The sequence below is a fragment of the Mustelus asterias genome, chromosome 18, assembly GCF_964213995.1.
Source record: "Mustelus asterias chromosome 18, sMusAst1.hap1.1, whole genome shotgun sequence".
NCBI lineage: Eukaryota > Metazoa > Chordata > Chondrichthyes > Carcharhiniformes > Triakidae > Mustelus > Mustelus asterias.
Window position 1 is genome coordinate 39,954,261 of NC_135818.1, and position 14,002 is coordinate 39,968,262.

The 14,002-nt window shown below is 40.8% G+C and overlaps 1 protein-coding gene across 17 annotated transcripts in view; it reads left to right on the forward strand.

The window, feature by feature from the left end:
* The window catches only part of ralgapa1 (Ral GTPase activating protein catalytic subunit alpha 1), a 244,010-nt gene that overhangs the window by 197,677 nt on the left and 32,331 nt on the right, over positions 1 to 14,002 (forward strand). For all 17 annotated transcript variants that reach the window (XR_013500019.1, XM_078233782.1, XM_078233789.1 and 14 more), the window contains one exon: positions 3,097 to 3,224. Coding sequence is in view for 16 of the 17 variants with exons in the window: in XM_078233782.1 (XP_078089908.1) it covers positions 3,097 to 3,224 (128 nt within the window). In the remaining variant the exon portion in view is untranslated. The remainder of the gene's footprint in view (positions 1 to 3,096; positions 3,225 to 14,002) is intronic.

A 14,002-nucleotide genomic window follows, 5' to 3' on the forward strand; every position in this document is an offset into this window, starting at 1 on the left:
AGTTTCCAAGTCCATCTCAGCTGGAACAGGAATTGAACCCCTGCGGTTGGTGTTATTCTGGACCCCACATTAGCTATCTAACTAACTGAGCTAACTGGCGCCAGCCCCTATATTGCTCTGTGAATCCTCTGCTAATCCTGAAAATGTTGGTTTTAGCACCTCCAGGCAAGTTCAAATGATGACAATCAGTATTTGGGACTAAAAATTGTGTGTTAAGTCCAGGTTTTCAAAAAAGCTAGTCTTATTCGCACTGGAATCATTTAGTGCTTGTTTTCACTCTTCGGCCAAGTAGAGTTTCATCCCTAGTTGCTTTTCTCTATTGTGTACAGTCGTTCTCGGTCCTGAGAATAAAGCTTGGAATCAAGTTTCAAATTCTTAATAATTAGTTCCAATTTCTTTTACAGTCCAAGGCAATGAAAGAAAATGTATTTCAAAACTTGAGTTTCCCAATCTTTAATGTTCTTGTGTCATATTTCTGCCATCACCATGATTTACAACTTGACAGCATTCTGCATAACTATAATACAGAAGAGCAGGAGAAATAGGCAACAGCATGGTTCCAACATTAACACAACACCCACATAGAATCCTACAGTGCAAGAGGAGGCCATTTGACCTATCGAGTCTGCACCGACCACAATCCCACCCAGGCCCTATCCCCATAACCCCATGCATTTACCTTCGCTAATCCCCCTGACAAGGGGCAATTTAGCATGGCCAATCCACCTAACCCGCACATCTTTAGACAGAGAGGAAACTGGAGCACCCGGAGGAAACCCATGCAGACACAGGAAGAATGTGCAAACTCCATACAGTGACCCAAACCAGGAATTGAACTCGGGTCCCTGGGGCTGTGAGGCAGTGCTAACCACTGTGCTATCGTGCCGCCCTGAAAGGATTGAAAAAAAAATAATTGGCTGGTCCAGTTAAGTTTCTGGGCTGTCATGCCCATCCCCTAATCCCATAGGATGTTAATGATGGAGGATTCATTGATGGTAATGAATGCCTGGTATGACTTTTGTTGGAAATGGTGTGGCAAGTAACAGTCATGCCACACAACAGCCCAAGCCAAATGGACATGGATTGCTTCATTATCCAAAGAGTTGCGAATGGAACTGAACTTTGTGTAATCGTCAGTAAGCATTCCCATTTCTGACGTTATGATGGTGAGGAGGTCTTTGATGAAGAAGCTGAACACAGTTTGGGCTTAGAACACTCCTGAGGAACTCATGCAGCAATGTCCTGAAGCTGAGGTAATTGGCCTCCAGCAATTTCAATTATCTTTCTTTGTGCTAGATATGATTCCAACCAGTAATGAGTTTTCTCCACTATTCTTATTGATTTCCATTTTTTACTAGGGCTCCTTGATGCCACTCTTGATCAAATGCTGTTGTCAGAGCCCATTGCCTTTGCAGTATCCAGTGCACATGGAATGAATCAAGTTGGCTAAACATTGGCTTCTGTGCTGAAAGCTACTTCAGAAGGCTAAGATGGGTCATCCACTTAGCATTTTAGTTGAAGATGGTTGCAAATGATCAACCCTGTCTTTAGCACTTGAGTATTGGGTTCTGGCATCATTGAAGATGGAGATGATCATGGCGCCTCCTTTCCTTACAGTTGTTTTATTGTCCACAATCATTCATGGCTGGAAATGGAAGAGCTTTGGTTCAGAGAAAAATAATGTAGCATGGGAATGATTCAAAATTGTGTTTGATTTTCCAAGGGCATCGTCATGCCAAAGTTGTATCTGCCACGCAATGTTGATTTCATTTGAATGGAACGATCAGTTAATTAATATGCAAAAGATGTCAAATCTAATATATGAATGGCACAAAAGATCTTTTCTATTTTATGCAATTAATTTCATTTGGTGACATGATTTTATATATTAGCCTTTTGCCAAAAGGAGTTTAACAAATTAAGTAACTTCTCATATCTCTCTGTGTGATGTTTTTGGCAGCACAGAATCTGAGAGAAAATTAGTAATAATTACTTGTATGGCAGCTGCTTCTTGGACCAGTGTGGCTCCTGTAGAGGACATCTGCAGGGCAGATGTTCTGAAGCAGAACATGCACTTTTACTGAAGTTTATTTCCATTTCCTAGTGCAATGCTTTAACACTGTTGTGTTGCTAGTGGGCCTGAAGAATACATTTCTTAATCCTACCACCATTTTCTGTTTCCTTGGCATAGTTTCCAAATGTATTTGGAGGTTGAAGAAATAAGAAAAACATAGGTGTGCATTCTGAAAATCATCCACACAAAGAATATGCTCCATCTGCTTTCTGACCTACTGTGACTTGGAGTTATTCTGCAATATCAGTTGTATATTTTGGTGCTCGTGTTACCTCGATAATAATGCTCTGTTTTCTGAGGAAGGAATGCAATCGATAGCCGTTTACCTCTGTACAGCACATTTAATGCAATAACAATAAAAACAGAACCACAGAATGCAATATCAGGACAGATGACCAACAGCCTGATATTAGAAGTGGATGGAAAGGGTTAGAGAAAAATTCTAGAACTTAGGGCCAAGACAGCTAAAAGCATTGCCAACAATGGTGGAGCAAGTGGAATCAGGGATTTGGGGAAAAAAATTATTCCATTCTCAAAGTTACAAAGCCAATGCACAGTGGACAAGGCAAGCCCTTAATCCATAACATTGCTTGCTCCAAAAACCAATTTAATTTCAAATTGAATCCAATTCATGGTCCCCACAAGAGAGCCATACAAGTTCCAAGCTAACATGAACAGGCATTGCACCCGATCCAACGCTCAGTCTTAGCCAAAACGCCGAAGAATTAGGAATGCTCTCACAGCAAGAATTAGAAGAGTTCATCAATCCCAAAGATTTGTAGAACTGGAGGAGGGTATGGAGATGAGGAGGGTGAACTATGTTTTGTCCAAGTAGCCAACAGAAAAAATAGACTTAAATTACTTATGTTTTATCTTTAATCAGTTATTTTCATTTCTTTCTATTGATTCGAAATTAATCTAGTTTTTAAACTAGATATGGCTATCAGAAATCATTTATAACTTGTAGTAGTAATACAGCATAAATCGATTTGTAAAACTGAACCAAATAATCTTTCAAACAGGTACCATTTTTTGGTCCACTCTTTGATGGTGCAATCGTGGATGGGAAAGTTCTACCAAGTCTGGTCCGAGCAACAGCAATCAATGCAAGTCGAGCACTAAAATCACTAATTCCACTGTATCAAAATTTGTATCCTTTTGAAAAATATTTTGTCCTTTCATCAAGATGCTCCTTTCTTGTTTTAGAAAATCCCTTAAGTGAGATGATTTATGTTTCTTAAATTTTTAATGTCCCTGCTAGAGTCTGGGAGAAGAATCCACGTGTTCAAGTCTTTATTTTTGTATGGGACAAAGGTAAAAGTGAAATTTCGTACATTATATTCAGAACCAAGCTATGTGAAAAATACATTTGCCAGATGTTTTTAAAAGGAAGAAAGATAATTAGTTCATTATTCTAACAAGCCTAAAGGAGTCCTCTGAACATATGAAAAACAGTTACAAAAACATGAAATAAATCAACTTACTCCATGACGTAATGTGACATAATTGAAAACCTGTCAAACATCTTCGAGAAGCTGAGATAATCAAACAGATTTAAGTTTAATGCAGAAAATGTATAAAGCTACATTAGGTTATCAAGTCTGTCTGACTTCACGTTTGTATTTGTGTTGCTTGTTTTGTATTTACTGTTGTATCAGAACACCACGGTTTGCCCAAAAGCAGCTATTTTGTAGTACAGAAGTTTTCCTACGAACACAATTAGAGAGCCTTGATATTATTTTCAGAAGCAAAATACCTGAGGATGCTGGAAACCTGAAATTTAAAAAAATGCTGGAAATACTCAGCAGATCAGATCAGTATTGGTACAGAAATAATGTTAGGGTAATTGATGGGATTGAAGTCTGACAAATCCTTAGGCCTGATAATCTACATCACAGATTACTTAAGGAAGTGGCCTCGAAGTAGTGGATGCATTGGTGATTGCCTTCCAAGATTCTATGGACTCTAGCTACCCTCCGGTTGTAGGAACTGTACCAATGTAACCCCACTATTTAAAAAGGGAGGTAATGAGAAAACAGGGACTTCTAGACCAGTCCGCCAGAAGTGGGAAAAATGCTAGAGTCCATTATAGAAGATTTAATAGCAGAGCACTCGGCAAACAATGATAGGATCGGACAGAGCCAGCATGGATTTACAAAAGGGAAATCATGCTTGACAAACTTACTAGAATTCTTCAAGGATGGTTCGGCACAGGCAAGAAGGGCCAAAAGGCCTGTTTCTGTGCTGTAATGTTCTATGGTTCTATGATGTATTGAACAGAGTTGATGAGAGGGAGCCAGTGGATGTGGTTTATTTAGACTTTCAGAAGGCTTTCAGCAAAGTCCCACATACGAGATTAGCATGTAAAATTAAAGCACATGAAACTCGTGGAAGTGTATTGAGAGGGATAGAAAACTGGTTGGCAGACAGGAAACAAAGAGTGGGAATAAATGGGTCTTTTTCCAAATGGCAGGCAGTGACTAGTGGGGTACCGCAGTGATCAGTGATAGGACCTCAGCTATTCATAATATATAGTAATGTTAGATGAGGGAACTAAATGTAATATCTCCATATTTGCCGATCAAAGAAAGCTGGGTGGGAGGATGAGCTGTGAGGAGGATGCAGAGATGCTTCAGCGTGATTTGGACAAGTTGAGTAAGTGGACAAATGCATGGCAGATGCAGTATAATGTGGGTGAATGTGAGGTTATCCACTTTGTCTTCCTGTTTTTGCTCCCATTATTATCTGAATGGTTATAGATCGAGAAAGGGGAGTGGGCATCGAGACCTGGGTGTTCTTGTATACCAGTTGCTGAAGGTAAGCATGCAGGTGCAGCAGGCGGTAAACAAGGCAAATGGTATATTGGCCTTCATAGCGAGAGGATTTGAGTACAGGAGCAGGGATGTCTTGCTGTAATTGTACTGGGCCTTGGTGAAACCACACCTGGAACATTGATTGTGTACAGTTTTGACTCCTTATCTGAGGAAGGATGTTCTTGCTATGGAGGAAGTGCAGCAAAGGTTTACCAGACGATTCCTGGGATTGCGGGACTGACATGAGGAGAGATTGAGTCAGTTAGGATTATGTTTGCTGGAGTTTAGAAGAATGAGGGGGTCTCATAGAAACCTATAAAATTCTAACAGGACTAGACTGGGTAGACGCAGGAAGGATGTTCCTGATAGCGGGACTGTTCAGAACCAAGGGTCACAGTCTAAGGATAGACTAACCTATTTAAGACTGAGATGAGGAGGAATTTCTTCACCCAGAGAGTGGTGGTGAGCCTGTGGAATTCACTACCACAGAAAGCAGTTGAGGCCAAAACATTACCTGTTTTTAAAAAGGGATTAGATATAGCTCTTGGGGCTTAATGGATCAAAGGATGTGGGGGGAAAGCAGGAACAAGTTACTGAGTTAGATAATCAGCAATGATCAAAATGAATGATGGAGCAGGCTCAAAGGGCTGGATGGCCTACTCCTGCTCTTATTTTCTGTGTTTCAAATTTTGTCATTATTGGAAGAATTTAGAGATTTAGCAGGTTTTAATAAAGTGCAGATGCAGGAAAAGGATTGGGGGAGAGCGATGACAACAGAAAAGGCCTTGATAGGGTAGAATACAGGAGTGGTTAAATGATGGGGGTTGATACTGATAGGTAAAAGCAGATGTTATTGGGGCAAGGAAATAAGTCAGAGATGGATCTAGAGGAGATGTGAATGGGAATCTCAAAATCATCACTAACAGTTGCCATCCCAAAGAAATGGGAACAGAGATTATGGTCTGAAATGGTTGAATTCAGTCTGGAAGGCTGTAAAGTGCCAAATAAAAGGTTAGCTGCTATTCCTTGATCTTCTGTTGAGCCTTGTTGGAACACTAAGAGGCTGAGGTCAGAGTGGGCTGGACATTAAAATGACAATCAGCCGAAAGCTAGGAACCATGCTGGCCTAATCGAAGTGTTCAACAAAGTACTCACCCAATCTGGATTTGGTTTCCCCAGTGTAGAGAGGACTGAATTGTAGGCAGCAGATACAGTTTTCTAATTGAAAGTACAATTAAATAGTTGTTTCATCTGGAACAAGCATTTTGGGCCATGGATGGTGAGAAGGGAGAATATAAGCTGACACGTTTTGCATCTCCTGAGCTTGTGTGGGAAGGTCGTGGAAAGACGAGTGGGTGTTGAGGAGTGATCGAGGAATGGACCGCAGTGTCACAGAAGGAACGGTCCCTTCAGAATGCTAACAGGTGAGGCAAAGATAAGTATTTGGAGATGGCTGAAGTGTCGGAGGATAATCCTTTAAATGTGAGGGCTGGTGGGAGGAAGGTGAGGATGAGGACTATCATGGCTCTGGGAGGAAAGGGAAAGAGTGATAGTAGACATGAAGGAAATGGAATGGAAAGAGTAGAAGGTCTTTTCAACTACAGTGAGGGGGTGACCGCAGCTGAGAAAAAGGAAGACAACTAAAGCATTGGCATGGAAATTGGCATTGTCAGAACAAATGTGATGGAGAATGGAGTAGAATCCTTATAGTAAGCAGTTATGAAAAAGAGTAGTCAAGATGGGCTTATATTAGATAATGGTTAACAGCCTATTCCCAGAAATGGAGGAGGAGAAGTCACAAAAGTGAAGAGTCAGGGAAGGACCATGTGAAGACGAGGAAAAGGTGGAAATTGACAGCGGAGTTGATTAAATTTTCCAGTTCGGGGCAGCAGCAGGAAATGCACCAGTTCAATTGTTTACATTAGTTACCTACTATGTAGTTATGGCGACAACTACAAAAGAAACTTGTGTAGGCCAACCTGAGATCAAGGCTACAGTGGAGCATGGCAATGAAAGTCATTTGACATCTAGGGTATGGTTTTGCTACAATGTGGTGATCGTACTTCCTAACTATATATATATATATATATACAGCCTGCATTTTGGCCCTGACATTTTAATTTGATAGAATTATGTTTCAGCACCTTGTAAGGGCATCCTACAGGTTGAATTACACTTGGTTTGTAGGTGAGCCTCAAGAATAGTTATAGCCCTGAAAGAATGGAGTTTAACACCTTTACCTCATCTTCTAAAAATGAAGAATCATCAACACCTTCATCTCGTAATCCAAATTTGTCTCATTTCTAGTACAATAAGAACATTTTACAGATGGGTGCTGACATGCTGCACTGATCGAAGTATTACAAATATCGTTCATTTTGCCAGACTGAAGCACATATTGTGTTGTTTTTATTGAAAAGAATGGTGAACAGCTTAACAGCAGTGCTTGTTGAAGTGAATGAATTCTACAAGTATCAGTTAATATTTATGCTTTTTCCAAACCACATTTCTAACATGAAGCAAAATGCATTTGATATACAGACGTGTAGTTTTTAACCCAAAATAACTGATTTCACTTCTGAGAAATATCCTCTATCTCTGCAGCAATTTCAAGATGTTATGGTTTCCTATTATTCTAATTATTCTGTGTATTTTTTAGACCATGTAGAAATAATTATTACTTTGTCCAAAGTTCCTTGTAATATACTGTTCTCGTTTATACCAGAAACCAGAATTGGCCGTTGAAATCTCAGCCATTGGCCATTATCATCCTGTATGTCTCGTTTGTTCAATTAATAAGGCATTTATTGATTGACATATGTTGCATGGATTGGTCTTCCTGACAGCCAGATTAATAGTAATCTGTTACTATTGATGTCTGTCTATCTCTGATAGTTCTTGCTGTTGCTCTTTTCAGGTCAGTGATAATTCAACAATCATTTAAATGTTATGATTACATTGTCCTGAAGAAAGCACTTTAGTGAAGCTTGTTCTCTTTTGTGAACAATTTATTGGATTGATCGTGCAATTATAGTTGTAATAAATACATTACAAAGATCAAAAGAAGAGGCACGAGAAGTAAAAGGTTATAGTATTGGAAATGTGAATTTGCATAATTTGTTTGTTCTTTATTTGTTACATTTGCAGATTAGATTATTTTGTATTTATTTGAAGTATTGATTGAAATTCAGTGGTCACTAAAGAATATTATGAATTGCAGCAACAGCAAGAAGAATAATTTCAAATCCCATGTCAGAATATTTATGAGACAAATAGAAACCCTACACATGCTGGAAATGTGAAATAAAAACAGAAATTGCTAGAATTGCATAATATGTCAACCAATTTCTGACAGAGAAATGTAGGTTAATGTTCCAAGTATAGAACCCTTGAAAATATTCATTGTCATAGAACAGAACAATACTGAGGGAGGCCATTCAGCCCATCAAGACTTTGGCAGCTCTTTCGAAGAGCAATCCAGTTAATCCCACTTCCTGAACCTTTCCCCATAACTCTGCAATTTCTTTTTACTCCAAATAATTATTCAATTCCTTTTTGAAGGTGATGGATAGCCTATTAGGCATTGTGTTCCCAATCCTAACCATTTTATTACCTAAAAGTTTTCCTCACGGTGGTTCTTCTGCCAAACACCTGAGAGCTGTGGCTTCTGGTTATTAACCCATTGATTATTGGAAACTGTTTATCTTGTTTACTTTATCTAACCCTTTCATCATTTCAAACACCTCTTATCAAATCTTCTCTTAACCTTTGCTCTAAGGAGAACAGCCCCACCTTCTCAAGGCCATGCACATAACTGTAATCACTCATTCTTGGAACCATTCTAGTATATCTCTCTCTCCAACATCTTCAAGTCCTTCCTAAAGCATGGGGCATAGAATTGGAGAGCTAATCCAGCTGTGACCAAATTACTGTTTATATAGGTTTAGGATAACTTGTTGAATCTTGACTCAATGCCTCTATTAAAAAATCCAGGATCCCAAATATTTCACTAACTGTTTTGCTAACCTGCCCTCCCACATTGAAAGATTTATATACAAACACCCCAGAGTTTCCTTGTTTACACCCCTTCAAAATTGCACCATTTAACTTGTGTTATCTATCTTCATTCTTCCTACCAAAATGGATCACCTCACTTTTTTTGCGTTGAATTTCATTTGCCATGTATTTGCCCATTTCACCATCTTGTCTGTGTCCTCCTTGAAGTCTACACTGCTTTGTGCACTTCCAAGTTATGTCCTGTACCCCAGCACAACCAACTATTTTCAAATCATTAATGAATATCAGAATCAGCAGTGGTCCTGATGCTGAATTCTGGAAATCTCCACGATATACCTCCCTCCAGTCCAAAAGCAACCATTCATCACAACTCTGTCCTGCAGCCAATTTTGTATCCTTCTCTTCTACTTCCCCTTTATCCATGGATTCTAATATTGCTAATGAGTCGAATCACATGCTTTTCGAAGGTCCACATACACAACTGCACTGCTCTCATCCATCTTGTTACCTCATCAAAAAGATGAGGTTTGTCAAACACAGTTTGTCCTTAAAAATAAATCTCTGCTGACTCTTGATTACTTCATGCTTGTCCAAACAATGTTGACCTGCTACTGCTCTTGAAAAATGTGTAAGCAAGTACTGCATTTTCCCACCCGTCGATTTTTAGGATTAAAATTGATCTCTAATTATGAAATGGTTAATATGAAAGGAAAATGCTGCAGTGTGCAAGGCAGGCACCTGACCTATTCCTGCTCAGTGGCAACAGTTTACAATCAACCACCAAGCTTTCCATTTTCTAGATTTTTATTTTAAAACTGATAATTATGCAAATCACTGGCTCATGAAGCATCAACTTTTGATTTTAATTGTAAGTTTACTTGAGAGGTTGCATTTTTATTTGCATAAGGAAAACTTTAGCTTATTATTTGTGTGATCCAGTATGCATATGGGAAGAGGTGAACATCATCAAAGATTGTGAAATGAAATATCTTGATAAATATTCTGCCAGTGAAGAGATGAAATATTGTTCATTGAATTTGTGATTATAGTTTTACTGTAGTTTAGAGAAATGTTCAGTCACCCTTTTTTTACATTTTTCACTCACTATTTTTGAAAAGAAAAAGTAACTAGGTCTCTTGCACTCTTCTTTTGATTCTGCGTCTCCCTTTGTTTTACATGAGTAGGCTATTAAATTTTAATAACTTTTAGTTGCCAAGCCACATTTGTTACCATCCATCTGTTCATACTGATTGTGAAAAGGCAATATTGTCAAACACACATCCCCAGACAAGTAACACAATGCACAGAGGAAATGTGAAGTGGGATTTTCACAGGGAAGCCATGGCTTCTGATTTTGTGTGATAAAGTGTCAATGATGGAAGGCTTGGCATATGGTTCAGTGTGATAGGGAGCTTGGGTCAGTGCCTTTGTCAGCTTCGACTCATCTCAATTCAGATAATGAAATGTAGCTGTTTAGTATTGTTTCGATGAACTCAAATAAAGTGGTACCAATAGTATACTTTGTGAGAATAGAGTCGTGTGGGTATTCTCAGTCATAACATTATAGCTTCACAAACTCTACGACCGTTAGAGGAGACCTCATGACTAATTATAGATTCTCATTGACCATCTGAAGAAGGTTGGATGTAATTGTTGTGCTAATTTATTCGAGTTCTTTAAATGTACTTTTGACAAAAGAAAAGGCTAACTTAGATTTCTTTGAACTAAAGTTGTTACAAAATTTGAAGTTAAATAATTGTTACATTGGTCTTTCAATTTTGTTTTGATTAATAGGTAGGTACAGTATTGAGTTCTATTATTTCTAACCATTCTATATTTTTAAGTTACTTTTCCAAAGATTCAGGCACCCGTTCATTTAATGCAATTTCTGTAAGTTATTTTTCTTGCTTTGAACACTAATATTTCATTGGATACTGTAACTTTCAGTACATACATGCGTTGCTATGCTTTCCTTAACTGTCAAAAGATGTATTTTTTTTGCAGCCAGGAATTTGCTGCAGACTTTTAACTTTTTAAGTTTAAGTTTATTTATTAATGTCACAAGTCGGCTTACATTAACACTGCTATGAAGTTACTGTAAAAATCTCTTAGTTGCCATACTCCGGCGCCTGTTCGGGTACACTGAGGGAGAATTTAGCATGGCCAATGCACCTCACCAGCACGTCTTTCGGTCTGTGGGAGAAAACCGGAACACCCAGAGGAAACCCACGCAGACACGGGACAAAATGTGCAGACTCTGCACAGACGGTGACCCAAGCCGGAAATCGAACTCGGGTGACCCGAGTTCTCCCCCCACACCAACACAGGTTGTCAGCATCGGGGCGTCAGGATCCTCCCGATGAGACCCCTGGCAGACCCCGTCCACTGACCAACCCCTGTCTCAAAACCCTCCTCGCGGAGCCCGCCCCCGCCCTCCTCGCGGAGCCCGCCCTCGCCGAGCCCGCCCTCCTTGCCGAGCCCACCCCCCCCGACTTGCACGTCATTGTGGAACAGGCAGAGGATGGTGGCAAACTTTTAGGGATAGCCGAAACGCTCCATAATCTCCCACGGTTGACAGTGTTGAATGCCTTTAAGTTCAAAGATCCATGTGCAAGGTTTGGTACTATTGGCTGCATTTCTCTTGTAGTTGTAGACTTGTAGTTTACCAGTTTAATTATGCTTGTGGCACACTATATAGAGTATATAATACAAATGGTCATCCTAGTTCAAACTTCACAAAGTCTATAGTCTTCACAGAGACCAGTTGTGGTTTAAAGAGAAAGTTGAACTTTATTCTTAGCTGAAAGAAGGGCACACCAGATTTTTCATGGCCCTGATGAGAAGGATGCTGATGTTGAAAATGATTATAGAGAGCAATGCATTCATAAAGGAGTGCATTGAACTCCACCCTATCAACAACATACTGAACATTGAGTTGCATTGGGCAACCTCAACACCTCTGCTCCCCAAGGCTCAGGACCTCTTCTTGTGTCTCCCACCATTGCAGATGTCTAATCCATGAAACCTTCTCCATTTTCACCAGCAGCCCAAGATGACTACCAACAAACCAAAGAAGCACTATCACATCTAGACCAGTAGCAGCAGATGGGATCACATATGTCAACATTTCCTGAAACAGTGAAGGGCCACAGGCAAAGAACAAAGGAGTCCGTGATGTACCTTCGTGTCTCAGGGCTATTAATGCATGAGCTCCTCCACGGAGATATCCTCAAGAGCCATAATTGGGATGAATGTCACAACTGCACACACAGGTCCTCATGATGCATGGGCCGGTCAGTGACACAGGTGGTATGTACTTGGATGGAGGAGATGCCAGTTGCATCCCACCTGGTGCTCCCTTCCAGCCGCCCAGGCCATAAGACTATAGAATATAGGAGCAGAATTAGGCCATTCGGCCCATTGGGTCTGCTCTGCCATTCAATCATGGCTGATATGATTCTCATCCCCATTCTCTTGTCTTCTCCCCTTTTCTTTGATCTCCTTATTGATCAATAACCTATCTATCTCTGCCTTAAAAGACACTCAATGACCTGGCCTCCACAACCTTCTGTGGCAGAGTTCCACAGATTCACCACCCTCTGAAGAAATTCCTCCTCATCTCAGTTTTAAAGGAGCGTATAGAACAGTACAGCACAGAACAGGCCCTTCGGCCCACGATGTTGTGCCGAGCTTTATCTGAAACCAAGATCAAGCTATCCCACTCCCTATCATCCTGGTGTGCTCCATGTGCCTATCCAATAACCGCTTAAATGTTCCTAAAGTGTCTGACTCCACTATCACTGCAGGCAGTCCATTCCACACCCCAACCACTCTCTGCGTAAAGAACCTACCTCTGATATCCTTCCTGTATCTCCCACCATGAACCCTATAGTTATGCCCCCTTGTAATAGCTCCATCCACCTGAGGAAATAGTCTTTGAACGTTCACTCTATCTATCCCCTTCATCATTTTATAAACCTCTATTAAGTCTCCCCTCCGCCTCCTCCGCTCCAGAGAGAACAGCCCTAGCTCCCTCAACCTTTCCTCATAAGACCTACCCTCCAAACCAGGCAGCATCCTGGTAAATCTCCTCTGCACTCTTTCCAGCGCTTCCACATCCTTCTTATAGTGAGGTGACCAGAACTGCACACAATATTCCAAATGTGGTCTCACCAAGGTCCTGTACAGTTGCAGCATAACCCCACGGCTCTTCACTCTGAGATTGTGCCCTTGAGTTCTAGTCTCCCCCACTAGTGGAAACTTCCTCTCCATGTCCACTCTACCTCGACCTCTCAGTACACTAAGTTTCATCCTTCTAAACTCCATCAAATATAGGCGCAGACTCCTCAACCGTTCTTCATATGACAAACCCTTCATTCCTGGGATCATTCTTGTGAACCTCCTCTGGACCCCCTCCAAGGCCAGCACATCCTTCCTAAGGCGCCCAAAACTGCTCATAATATTCCAAATGGGGTCTGACCAGAGCGTTATACGGCCTCAGCAGTGCATCCCTGCTCTTGTATTCTAGCCCTCTAAAAATGAACACTAATATTGAAATTGCCTTCCTAACTGCCAACTGAACCTGCATTTTAACCTTAAGAGAGTCCTGAACCAGGACTTCCAAGTCCCTTTGTGCTTCAGATTTCCGAAGCCTTTCCCCATTTAGAAAACAGTCTATGCCTCTATTGTTCCTACCATAACCTCACATTTTCCCACATTGTATTCCATCTGCCACTTCTTTGTCCACTCTCCTAGCCTGTCCAATTCCAGAGGGCCCACCAATGTCTGAAGATGAAATGGAGGAGGATGAGGGTGCCACCCATCAATGTGGTACCTTCATTATCGTCGGCCTCCTTGACTCCTCTAACAGTGGAAGCGTCAGTGCCATAGGCTCAAGTAACCATGGTGATGCAAATGCAGCAGCCTCTGGAGATGCTCCCACAGATATCTCCACTCCAAGACAACACCATATGCATTTCAACCATAAGCTAAGACGAGGTGCAAGCTTCCTCCACCTTCTCCCAGGTCTCTGGGAAGCACCATGCAGAAGTGGCCTAACACTGAGGTCTCTGCTTTATGGGGGGCATTGAGTGAATCC